The 13,411-nt window shown below is 48.8% G+C and overlaps 1 protein-coding gene across 2 annotated transcripts in view; it reads left to right on the forward strand.

The window, feature by feature from the left end:
* The window catches only part of ADAMTS16 (ADAM metallopeptidase with thrombospondin type 1 motif 16), a 100,209-nt gene that overhangs the window by 57,893 nt on the left and 28,905 nt on the right, over positions 1 to 13,411 (forward strand). For both annotated transcript variants that reach the window (XM_081920024.1, XM_081920025.1), the window contains 3 exons: positions 1,165 to 1,288; positions 3,206 to 3,450; positions 5,316 to 5,454. In XM_081920024.1, the coding sequence (XP_081776150.1) occupies positions 1,165 to 1,288; positions 3,206 to 3,450; positions 5,316 to 5,454 (508 nt within the window). The remainder of the gene's footprint in view (positions 1 to 1,164; positions 1,289 to 3,205; positions 3,451 to 5,315; positions 5,455 to 13,411) is intronic.

A 13,411-nucleotide genomic window follows, 5' to 3' on the forward strand; every position in this document is an offset into this window, starting at 1 on the left:
CTTGAAGATGAGCGTAGTTGCTCATTCTTTGTTCCCTTTTGAGAATGCAACAATACTGTTTCCATTGAAATAATAAAATAATAAAATAATAAAAGTCTGCAATCCCAACCCCACTTCCCTGGGAGAATGCTCCACTGAATTTGATAGGACTCACTTCTAAGTAGACGGGGTTAAGATTGCACTGCAGCTGGCTCCCAAAGGATATACAGCATTACATCAGAAATGGTCCAGGGTAAGGAAACAATTACAGTGACCCACAGACAGGTCCAGGGACATGGGTGGCGCTGTGGATCAAACCACAGAGCCTAGAACGTGCTGATCAGAAGGTTGGCGGTTCGAATCCCTGTGACGGGGTGAGCTCCCATTGCTCGGTCCCGGCTCCTGCCAACCTAGCAGTTCGAAAGCACATCAAAGTTCAAGTAGATAAATAGGTACCACTCTGGCAGGAAGGTAAACGGCTTTTCCATGCGCTTCTCTGGTTTGCCAGAAGCGGCTTAGTCATGCTGGCCACATGACCCGGAAGTTTTACGCCGGCTCCCTCGGCCAATGAAGCGAGATGAGCGCCTCAACCCCAGTGTCAGCCACGACTGGACCTAATGGTCAGCGTCCCTTTACCTTTACCTTTACAGACAGGTCCAGCAAAAACTTCAGCGACATTTTCCCCTCAAGGAATTTGTTTTTTTCCTTTCGTCCAGCCACTTTCTGTGTTGGAACAGGGCTGAGAAGAGAAGCTATGGATTGGGGAAGCCCTGGCGTGAGCTAGTAAAAAAAGAAGCAGCAGAAATTGGCTGTCCGTGTCAGTAAGGTGTTGACCCCTTCTCATTTTTTATTGTTCCACTTTTATTCTGCCGCTCCACCCAGAGGGCATGAAGAGGCCATTGGGCCTATTGTGGAGAGTTACAGAATGCAGGGGGGAGGAAGAGAGATTCCTCATGTCAACATAGTTTCATATTATGAGCAATAATACCCTGGCAATTACCCAAGGTGAATGAGGCTTTCTTTCCCCAAATGTCTGCTTACTCAGCCTTTTGTCTGGAGAAATGAAACATGCCTAGGAAATAAAATTTTAAAAGTCTGATGCTTTCCTTCTAACTTTCGCAACTGACTTATCACTGTGATCTAAACGCAGACGTTGCAGATGATCGTGTGGTCCTTCCCTTGCAGGTGGTTGGCTGTGATCACGTCCTAGGCTCCAGTTCTGTGGAAGATGCTTGTGGAGTGTGCAAAGGAGACAATTCAAGCTGTAGAATATATAAGGGGCACTACACAAAATACCACCCTACTAATCGTAAGTGTGCGTTGAAACAGCATGAGTAACTTCAGACTCGTAGCTGGCATTGCTCAAGAGAGCCAGTGTGGTGTAGTGGTTAAGAGCAGTAGATTTGTAATCTGGGGAACCGGGTTCGCGTCTCCGCTCTTCCACATGCAGCTGCTGGGTGACTTTGGGCCAGTCACACTTCTCTGAAGTCTCTCAGCTCCACTCATCTCACAGAGTGTTTGTTGTGGGGGAGGAAGGGAAAGGAGAATGTTAGCTTCTTTGAGACTCCTGAAGGGGAGTGAAAGGCGGGATATCAAATCCAGACTCCTCTTCTTCTTCTTCAAAGAAACCAAAGAAATCTGTTCAGTTTTGAAAGGTTCAGTCTGCTGTCTCGATTCAAATTGGTGCTAAAGTGTATCCAAAGACAGATTGAAACCTGCTCCCTGATCTCAGGAACCACCATGCAAAATTTGGTTATGATAACTTAAGAGGTGTCCAGATGCATATGGAATAGACAAGCAATTTCCCAAAATACAGTAGTACCTCGGAAGTTGAACGGAATCTGTTCTGAATTGCTGTTTGTTCCTCCTTATCAGTGTTAAGGAGTGGGTTTTCGGTTCTCAGACATGGACCAGGAAAGCACTGACTTGTGCCTAGTAAGTGTGCAGCCAAATTTAAGCGTGGATGTGCCCCTTGTCAGAGGCATAGGAAGAGGGGTGCGGGCCACCCCGGGTGCCAACCCAGAGGGGGGTAACAAAATCCCCCCAGGGCAAATTGTCCCGCTGCACTGTGATCAGCCGCCTGCCGGGAGGATTGTGCCACAATCGGACACCTTTCAGGAGGATCACACTGCCACACCGCAGTCGGACCCCCAAGCGGATTGTGCCAATGCGATGATTGCTCCCGTGGGCAGATCACCCTGTCCCTGTGGGCAGACCACCCCACCCCCGTGGGTGGATCGCCCCACGGTGTGGAGCGGCTAGCTCCGACTCTGCCCCTTGTATACTAATTCCCCATGTCCCCTAATAATACAGGTTCACCATCACATCCACCCACCACCAATAGAGCTGGGTAGATTCCAAAACTCTCTTTGAAAACCCTGCTTTTAACCCAAGTAGGAGAGGATAGAGGAAGGGAGTAGCAGAGGTGATAACCACACCACTTAGGTATCATGAAAACAATTCAGGCAAGATCCATGGACCACCATACTCTACATCCCTACCTGGAGTGTGTTCTCTCCTGCCCAAGGTCTGCAAAATCAGGAGCTGGAGTGACCTGCACTATTGACCAGTAAGGGAGCGGAGGACCAGGTTCCTAATATTTAATACAGTGGTACCCCGCAAGACGAACGCCTTGGAAGATGAAAAACTCACTAGACGAAGGAGTTTTTCATTTTCTTAGCCGCTTCGCAAGACGCATTTCCCTATGGGCTTGCTTCGCAAAATGAAGCTTGCCCCCAAGCTCTGGGGATAGCGGGGAAGCGCAGCGCGTCTTCCCCGCTGTCCCCAGACCTCTTTTGAAGCAAGGGGCGGTGGGGAGAAGATCGCTTCTCCCCATTGCCAGCCCCGCAATCTCCGGGAACAGAGGGGAAGGCGCGCGGCGCTTCCCCTCTGTCCCCGGACGGTCTCCATAGGAACGCATTGATTGATTTTCAATGCATTCCTATGGGAAACCATGCTTCGCAAGACGAAAAACTCGCAAGAAGAAAAAACTTGCGGAACGAATTAATTTCGTCTTGCGAGGCACCACTGTACAAGAACTTTATACTGGCTGCCAGTCACAGAAACTAATGTTGCACACCATGAGGATTCCAACTTAAGTCTCAGCAGCAACAGAGCCTTAAAATTAAACAAGAACTTGATGAGTGAATAATTCCCTTCTGGCTGCCCACCTTCATGTGGTGCTGGGTAGGATACTGAACTCAGTCTCTCTTCCTCCTTGGTCTAGAGTACTACAACTTAGTTACTATCCCTGCTGGAGCACGAAGCATCCGTGTGTATGAAATGAACACCTCCAGTTCCTACATTGCTGTTCGGAGTTCCAGTAAAAAATACCACCTCAATGGCTACTGGACCGTTGACTGGCCAGGGAGATACACGTTTGCTGGATCTGTTTTTGACTACCGAAGGCCAGCTAACCAGCCGGAGACATTAACTGCTCCTGGGCCGACAAATGAAAGTGTGGTAATAGAGGTATGTTACGTTGTGATACTTAAGTTCCATGGTCCAAACGTAGAGAGAACATTGTGCAGTTACATGACATGGCCTGTCCCAGATAAGGATAGTTATATGCCCTCTTCTGACAGGTTGTGTGCCCACAACCCAAGACTTCTCTTTTTTATATATACAATTTATTAATTTTATGATAACAAAAAAACAGCTAAAACAAAACAAAAACATCAAAATCATACTACTTAATTAATTGACTTCTCCTCCTGGTTCCATTTTTTGTACTTATTTATACACGTCCATTGAGTCTTATACTCTTAACTATCTGATTTTAAAACCTTGTGCATATTATTACATTTGACCTTTAAAAGTTCAACTAACATAGAAGCCAATACACAATTCTTACTAATTATGCCTGAACATTTCTCCCTTTTTTAAGAGAAAATAAAAAAGAACAATGTCCTTTTTCTTTCTAGGGCTTCAAATTGTCTAGCGTGTCCACCATAGTTCATTCATTTGTTTTGCCAATCTCCTTCATCTTCTTTGATGATGGCTTCTTCCTTCTATGGAGGTGGTCTGGTCTTGGCTTGGGGTCCGTTCTCAGATGTAGGGACAAAGTCTTTTGCATGATAAATCCATTAAGTCCTGTACCTTCCAAAATAATAGCTTCAATATTTTTTTTAACAATGGTCTTTTTCAACATATTCTTCAAATCTTTATGTATCACTTCCCAGGCTTTCTTAATAACTTTACATTGACACCACATATGGTAGCCTCTCATACCTAACCTGAGACTTCTCCAGCACGGAAGTCATGGCTGCTCTTCCCTTCAAGTCCCTCCTACTTCTAGGAGACAGTGTGGGCTAGGGAAGATGGGGAATCTACTGACCCTCATCTCAAGTACCCCTTCTCCACCTTCCTCCTCCTCAGACTGCCCTGACTCCCCCTCCTCCCTTGGCTCCTGACTTGCAGGTGGCATGGCACCCCATAAACAACTAGTCCCCTCTCCTGGGTCATTCCAGTGGTCCTCCACCTCTGCCTCGCCAGTCCCTGACATTAGAGCATGTTACTGTTGAATCATTCACTCTCTGCCTAACCTTCCTTAATCAGTTGTCGTGAGGATAATTTGGGGGAGGGGGGGAGAACTAGGTACACCATCTTCAGCTCCTTGGAGGACCAGCTGGCATATAGATGTAATAAATGAATGAAGACAAATTCAGTTACTATTACTGGGTAATATCCAATCAACATGTTCCATCAGTGTTATGCATTAGTTGAGCACCACCCATTGTTGCTGTTGTAGTAAACCAGGGGTCAGCAAGGTTTACCGGCCATGGGTCGGATCACTCCCATGGAGATTGTCTGTGGGCTGGGGCGGCACAGCGCAACACCGGAAATCACATCTGCGCATGTTCGCGGCACCGGAAGTCGCTTTTGCGCATGCCCAGACGCCAAAAATTGTGCCTGTGCAGAAGCGATTTTCAGCATCTGGACATGCACAGGTGTGATTTCCGGTGCCGCTCAGCGAGTCCCCACGCCGTGCTGTGCCAGTTTAGCGCAGCATGCAGGGGACTCGACGAGCGGGCGGCTCAGTTCGGGGGCAGCTCGGGGGCCGGTAAAACAGTCTTTGTGGGCCGCATCCAGCCCATGGCCTGCACGTTGCCGACCCCTGTAGTAAACCTTTAGAGTTTTCTTTTTATATTAAGCAGTACTGTATATAAATAATAGCTTAACAGTAAGTATATAAATAAATAGTCAATCATTAGAAGGCATACTTTCTTTTCAGAGATTCCTCATTCAGGGAAACTCTCTTGCTAACTCCACATTCAGAATTTCAGCAAATGCTAAGCTTATGCTGCTATCTTTCCCTCTTTTGTTTTGTTTCTTAGCTTCTCTCTCAAGGCAAAAACCTAGGAATTGGCTGGGAATATTCCCTTCCCAAGGCAGAAAGTGAAAAAATGACAGCACTGAAGCCTAACTATACATGGGCCGTCACCCATTCCGAATGCTCCGTCTCGTGTGGAGGAGGTAATGTATCTCTGAAATGTTCAAAAATACAGTTTTATTGCAGACCACAGACTCTTTCCTGTCCAGGAATAGCCCTCACTAGGCACTTCCAGGCTGCTTGAAAATGTAACCTGTAGGAATAGAAAGCTCATTTATGGGCTATATAATTAGGTTGGCTCCTACGTGTTATGTTAAATATGGCGATGGGGGGCGCCCAATACTATGCTACGCTGATCTTTTCTGTGCAGAGGAAAGTATTGCTTTAACATGACACTAGAAGAAGCAATACCAACCAATCGTACTTCTAAGACTTCAAGTATTTCTACATGTCACTCTGAAGAACATTATTAGCTGGACACCGGGAAGTAGAAGGAGCAGCAGTAACCAATTAAAGAGAGAACTTCCTTTTCTGGAAATTCAGAACCACTGTTTCTGCTTTAGTGGGATGGTAGCACTTTAGGCCCAGTTTGTCTTGATGGGCAGGAATGGCAACACACTTGAACCTGTCATTTGCAGGTGATAAGTGCTCTGATTCCCATAGAAGAGCCTTTTCATTCCCATGGCCACTCTGACTTTTCCTTCCTTGATGGAGGAAGTATCCACACTTGGCTTTTGCCCTGCCCTTTCCAGGCAAGAGGTCTGTGCTTTAACACTCCCTTGTCCGTGTGTTGGTTTTTTGTTTTGCTTTTGCCCTGAGCTTTCCCCACAAAAACCTTCTCTTTAGTGCTGAATCGGAGCAAACATCATTCTACCATTTATCCATCCTGGAGACCTCTGACCCTTTCCCTCTGTCCCTTCCTCCCTACTCGTCCACTGGAGATATCAGTGTTGCATGGTGAGTTCCCGCCCCCCCCCAGTGGAAATAATGACACATGACACAATTATTAAGGTTAATGGGCTAAATAAGGCCACAACTTTATTGGTTACAGGTGACTTGGGCATTAGTCCTAACCGACTATATCCGAATTCAGCCCGTCTGCTTGAAGTCCGGGAAGGGATAACCACCAGTAGGGGGAGTCCTGCTGATGCTCATCAACTAGGAGTTCCTCCAGGGTCACCAATAGGGGACGTGCCTTAGGCCCTCACCTCCCCAGGCTTCAGACAGGGCCACGCCCCCCAGAATCCTTTACCGGACTACCCTTCAATATGCAGGGCAGGTGATGGTGCTACCTCCCCTCTTCCATCTACAGAACAATACCAATCCCTAGCCACCAATACCAAGAAAGTTGCGATGATTTTGCTAAGAGGTAGGCGAAAACCAAGTGGCTGGTGCCAATTTGCCAAGTGGAAAAATTCCTCCCAGGACCCTCCACGGCGACCAACCAAGGTCCATAGCAATGTCCAGGAACAAAAACCTTAAAGGGCGGGACGGTGGGAAAAGCAGGAACAGCTGGCAGGCAGCAAAGAGGGAAATCCCTGACCACCGTGTCCTGCTTTAAATAAGGCAGGCCACATCCCCAGAGCCAGCCGATTGGCTGGCCAGGAGGTGACGTGGCCGGGAATCCCCCCAATTACGCGGGGGCTAGTGCCGTGATGCCCGCAACTCCACCTCCTCCGAAGGGCGGAAGTGGCTTTGCTTCCACCATTCTCTGTTTCTGCTTCCTGGCTCCTCCTTGCTTCCATGCCAATGGTGGGGCTTCCCTGCTGGCAGAGCTGAGCAAAGAGGTCCCTCTGCTTCATTCGAAACATCTCCATCAGAGTAGACTGGGGCTTTGGATTGTTCTGTGAAGAAGGAGGGGTTCCTTGTTTCCTGGCTATGTTTCATAAAAAGTTGGTGGTAGAGGCAAACAGCTCTACCTCTCTTTTAAATCAGAACCAGTGAAGGCGGTGAAGGTCCTGTGTGAGTGCCTGGAGGCAGTTGGAGGATGGATGGCGGCTAACAGATTGAGGTTGAATCCTGACAAGACTGAAGTAGAGTTTTTGGGGGACGGGGGGTGGGCGGGTGTGGGGGACTCCCTGGTCCTGAAAGGGGTAACGGTGCCCCTGAAGTCAAAACAAAAAAAATTCTTTCCAGTAGCACCTTAAAGACCAACTAAGTTAGTTCTTGGTATGAGCTTTCGTGTGCATGCACACTTCTTCAGATACCACAGATACCATTTCGTGCATGCTTCCTACCTGCCTGCAGACTGTCTTGCCAGAGTGGTGCATGCTCTCGTTATCTCCTGCTTGGATTACTGCAATGTGCTCTATGTGGGGCTACCTTTGAAGGTGACCCGGAAACTGCAATTAATCCAGAATGCGGCAGCTAGACTGGTGACTGGGAGTGGCCGCCGGGACCACATAACCCTGGTCCTGAGAGATCTGCATTGGCTCCCAGTACATTTCCGAGCACAATTCAGAGTGTTGGTGCTGACCTTTAAAGCCCTAAACAGCCTCGGTCCTGTATACCTGAAGGAGCATCTCCACCCCCATCATTCAGCCTGGACACTGAGGTCCAGCACTTAGGGCCTTCTGGCGGTTCCCTCATTGCAAGAAGTGAGGTTACAGGGAACCAGGCAGAGGGCCTTCTCGGTAGTGGCGCCCGCCCTGTGGAACGCCCTCTCTTCAGATGTGAAGAAAATAAGCAGCTATCTTCTTTTTAAAAGACATCTGAAGGCAGCCCTGTTTAGGGAAGTTTTTAATATTTAATGCTGTATTGTTTTTAACACTTGATTGGAAGCCGCCCAGAGTGGCTGGGGAAACTCAGCCAGATGGGTGGGGTATAAATAATAAATTATTATTATATTATATATAAACAGGATCAGGCCTGAGGACTGGATAGTGAAACGGGGGGGGGGGGTCAAAACTGATGGATCTTGGGCTTCCAGTTGCCTCTCTCTAAGTTGACCCCATGAACATTTTGTGTGTGTGAATGTGTAGCAAACACACACAGACATATACACTTGCCCTCAGCTACACTGCCTTGTATTCTGAGAAGATACCCGAACACCAAGGCTCGATTTCAGACAAAGAGTAAATTGTAAGATGCCAGAGTTTGAGCAGACTCCATATGGGGTGATAATCCTGTTGCTTGTTCTCTGTGAACATCTGCCACCTGGTTCAAAAGACCAAAACACTGGGAAAAGAAGAGCTGATGTCATCAAGAAGGTAAAGGTCAAAGTGACTGTGATCCATCAGAAGCTGAAGCTGGTCCTTGTTTCGGCAGCTCTAATACAAATACTTTTCCCTTTGATCTAAGGCTGCTATGCTTGTCAAACTGTAACAGTATTTTTAAGTGATCAGTTTGTTCCCCAGGAGAAGAAAAAACCCCCCTTCCTTTCATCTTTTTGACTTTTCATTTACAGTAGATGTGTTACAATCTCCTGGATCGTTAGGATTAGTTACTGATACATTACTGAATTTCACATGGCTAAAGCTGGAACTAAACGCTCAGCAGCCTGCGTGTTTTTCAAAAGTAAGCAGCCAGGCTTCTCTGCTAGAAAAGGAAGGGGAGTTTTCAGGGGAGAAGCCAAGGTTGGGACGGAAGCCACTTAAGCCTTTGCCCATTCACCACTATTCTTATCTCTGGAGCTCTGGATATTAAAGAGCCAAAATAATACAGAACAGAAAGGCAACTGGAGTGGGAGGCTGCAGAGGGGAAAGAGTGGAAACCATTAAGCACACAGACATTCACTGCACTTTACACACATCCACTGGCTGAGCAGTATGCTCTGGCACCGGGGGTAGAGAGCAGGCAGGGGCATGGCTGGCCTGCGTCCCAGGGGGCATGGCGCACATCCCGGGGGTGTGGCTTGCCATCCCCGCAGGGGCGTGGCCTGCGTCCTGGGGGCATAGTGCCTGGTGTGCTTGGGGGTACATGGTACATGTCTGGGGGGGTGGCCGCGATGGTGCCCCCCTCCCCGATGGTGCCAGGGGCAGTGCACTCTCCCCGCCCCCCATTCCTCCACCAGTGCACACATCCATGGTGAGACATGTATAGGTTGCCAGATATTTAGTTGTCATCTAATTTCCCATGGGTCACTTTGTCGTTGACAGCAGTGATTGAAGGTTTATTGTCATACCTCGGGTTAAATATGCTTCAGGTTCAGCATTTTCAGGTTGCGTTCCGCGGCGACCCGGAAGTAACAGAATGGGTTTGTTATGTACTGAGTTGAATAGGATCCAAACTGCAGCAGTCTGATTGGTCCTAGAACAATAGGATCCAAATTGCAGCAGTCTGATTGGTCCTAGAACAATGCAGCAGTATGATTGGTTGGCAGGAACCACCCAATCATGCTCCAGATATAAGTGAATCCACAACCTGATTGGCTTACAGTAGAATTCCAGAATTAGCCAATCATGTGCAGCCCGTTGTGTAAATAATGTATATAAAGCAGATACTTTGAGGGGACTTTCATTCATTCCTCCTCACCACTAAGAGCTAAATAAAGAGCATGAAATCACTTTGCGACTCTGAATATATTTCAGGGTTACTTCCGGGTTTTGCTGCTTGAGCATGCGCAGACGCTCAAAATGACATCACATGCATGCGCAGAAGTGGCAAGTCGTAGCACGCGCAGACATGGGTTGCGTTCTGCTCAGGATGCGAACTGGGCTCTGGAATGGATCCCGTTCGCATCCAGAGGTACCTCTGTATTTCTTCTGCTTGGGGGGGGCGGGTTGTGAGGGGTGTCTGTTTCAGTTTGCAAAACTCCTCTCAGATCATATCAGTGCAATGAGCTGCTAGCCCTCAGGGAACAAACCCAATCCCTTGAGGCCAAGGTAGCTGCTTTGGAGAAGACGAGAGCCAGAGAGGTCGGTTGGCAAGGCCTTTGGAGATATGCTAGCAGCATCCCACTCCCAAGGCGACAGCTTCCCTGCTGTCCTATAAAATGAGGATCTTGGAGTAGGTCAGGGACACTCTGGGGAAAAGGGAAACGATATTTTAGAAGAGAACCATTCCTTGTGGGAGAAACCTGATATCTTCTATTGAGCATCCCCCAGCAGCAAGAGGGATCCTGGTAGTGCTACAGTGTGATCATTATATGGGCATAAACCACTGGGTTTGTGAAGGGTGTGTGGATTACCTCCTGGTGACTCGCCTGCCTGGTGTAAAGTTTGTGGATCTCACACAAATAATCTAAATAAGAATGGAGAGGAGTCCATGGTCATCTTGGAACATGCTGGCATCTGTGGCCTGAGGAAATGTAGTTGTGTGGCCCTGGAAACTAAATTTAGGTTGCTACGTAGGAGGTTACCCAGGACCTTCAAGGTAACTTTCTCTGAAATGCGAACTGTTCCCTTGCCAGCTAGACAGGAAGAGCTAAGACATGGGTAGGCAACCTAAGGTCCGTGGGCTGGATCCAGCCCAATCGCCTTCTCAATCTGGTCCACGGACGGTCCGGGAATCAGCATGTTTTAACATGAGTAGAATGTGTGCTTTTATTTAAAATGCACCTCTGGGTTATTTGTGGGGCATAGGAATTTGTTCATTTTTTTCCCCAAAATGCAGTGGACACTCGGGTTGCGAACGTGATTCATGCAGACGGCACGTTCGCAAGCCGGAGCCCCACGCCTGCGCATGCGTGGGTCACAATTTGGCGCTTCTGCGCATGCACACGCACCAAAACCCGGAAGTAACCCATTCCGGTACTTCCGGGTTCGGCGTGGTGCACAACCCAAAAACGCACAACTTGAAGCGTCTGTAACCCGAGGTATGTCTGTATAGTCCAGCCCCCACAAGGTCTGAGGGACAGTGGACCGGCCCCCTGCTGAAAAAGTTTGCTGACCCCTGAGCTAAGAGGATGGTGCCATGAGAGCAATACAAAGAGGCCAAAAAACCATGTCTGGCAATTTGGAGAGAAATGCCATGTAGAAATGTTTATATGCTAATGCTTGAAGCTGGTGTTCTGAAGTGTTTTAGAGGAGAGATTCCACCCCAGATTCCATAAAGTGAACGGCGGCGGCATGGTCACGACAAATGAAAATGCAAAATTCCTGTGATTTTCTAAGTCAACTGAGTTGCAAATGGGTTTTCTTTTTCCTGGAAACAACATGGAAATGAGTTGTAAGTTTCTGCTAGGTGCCACTAAATTTCAAGATTGTACATCATGTGAAAGATCGCATAAAACATGAGAATTAACGAGTAAGGAAATGTCGGGAAGACAGACATCTGCTTTATCTGTGCAGATGAAAAGGCTGTGGTTGCCTTCCCTCCCAGCGCTTGCTTCTCAAAACAATTCGGAGTAATTCCCTCTTGCTGGAACTATCCTGTGCTGTCACTGTTATCATTTAAGCCTCTGAACTTCTTGCTCATTAATTGTGCAGACAACATGTGACGGGCAAGTCTATAAAATGCATGACCAGTTTGTCTGGAGGCGCAGCAAGCCACACATTGTGTAACAAACAAAAATAGCCGAGCTCAGCACATGAGGCAGACTGCGGAGGCAAGGGAGGCCTGATAATAGAAGGGGAATAGATTGTGGGATAGAATGCTTCCAACACTGGGTGAAGGGTTAAGTCGCCTCACACGCCGCCTTTTATTGGTAGTTTTGAAAGGAATTTACGTTCTGTTTTCTTTGTGTCAGGAGAAAGCAAGTTCATGCAAAGTGCTGCGAGGTAACAAAAGTATGCTGGCAAGCAGATCTGTGAGGGGAAGTGGGGGGGGGGAATACAGTAGGAAAGGAGTTGGTCTCTGCTTGTCTACAGGTGACTCTTTGAAACATTTCCTTCACTGTTGTCACGGCCACCCAGGACGGGTCCCAGCTCACAAGAGACCTCACTCCGTTGCAGTTTATTTACAGGAAAAGTTTATTGAAGATTTCTGCTTCTCGTACAGTTCAGCATCGTGGCCGTACGTCTGTCACGTTAGACCGCTGAAGTCCCCTCTGACTCCTCCCCTCTTCCACACCAACTTAATAGCCTGGCTCTAGACCACCTCTTCCTCTCCTTTCTTTTCCGCAGGGTCTTCCTGCCCCCCTGGGTTCCCTCTCTCCGTGACTCGCCTGAGGCTGAATCCTCTGCCGCCTCTTCCCCCCTCCTTCTGGCTTTAGGGCCGGGCTCCTCCCCTGAGCTCTCTCCACTTCCGCGCGCCTCTACGTTTGAACTTGGCGCGCGTACGTTGCTGCTGACCTTTCTTTCGACCGCTACACCACCCCTTGTTCTGCTCTCCACCCTTTCCGGCTGAACACCTTGCTCCAACCCCCTTTCTCTGTTCTCTCCTAATCCTGCTCCCTCCGAGAGGCTGACGACTCCACCCCCTTTACTCCGTTCCGGCTGAGACGCCTCTTGCTGCGTCTGTCTTCCACTGGGCTCCTCTCCGCTTCTCCCTTCTCCTCCCTTTTGCTTGATTAAGGTAACCCCCTTTTGAGAATCCTCTGACTCGCTGCTCAGACTCGTGGATTCCCTCAGAATTCCGTCATCTTCTTCCTCATCCTTCTGCCCCTCCTCCCACTCGCTCTCCGTCTCCTCTGTCATCTCCTCCTCTCTCCCAGAAACCCTGACATCCATCCCCCCCTCGAAGCCCCCCCTTCCCCCCTCCCGCTCGCCGGGTGCAGGTTGAGGAAAACGTGGTTCTTCCGGGGTCGGTTCAGGATACAAGTTGTCCACGTCAACGTTCTCCTCTGTCATCTCCGTATATGTGTGTTCGAACTCGGGTTCCCCACCCACAGACCTCACAGTCTCTTCCTCCATCACTGCTTCTCCTGGCGCTGCCTGCCAAGGACCTACCATCCATCTCTGACTCCATGCCTCCCTTGGCTGATCCACCCACCAACAAGGGCCTGTCTCCTCCCCCCCCAGTCTCGGATCCCTGGTCGGGCTTGTTTCGGGCGTATGGCCCTCGGGTGAGGAGAAACCCTCGAACGTGCTGTCTGACAAAGTGGGCGTGAAAAGCCAATCATCAAAATACTCCTCGGGCATGGGCTTGTGCGGAAAAAGTGCATGGAACTCCTCCTTCAACAGGGGTTCGTCCAACGCGTAACCCGGCACCCAGCTATTGGCAGAGGCCGGAGTGCCTTCCCTGGCTAGAAAATATTCAACTCCCTCCTCCCCCCATCTC

This window comes from Podarcis melisellensis (genome assembly GCF_964234715.1).
Source record: "Podarcis melisellensis genome assembly, chromosome: 7".
Classification (NCBI taxonomy): Eukaryota; Metazoa; Chordata; class Lepidosauria; order Squamata; family Lacertidae; genus Podarcis; species Podarcis melisellensis.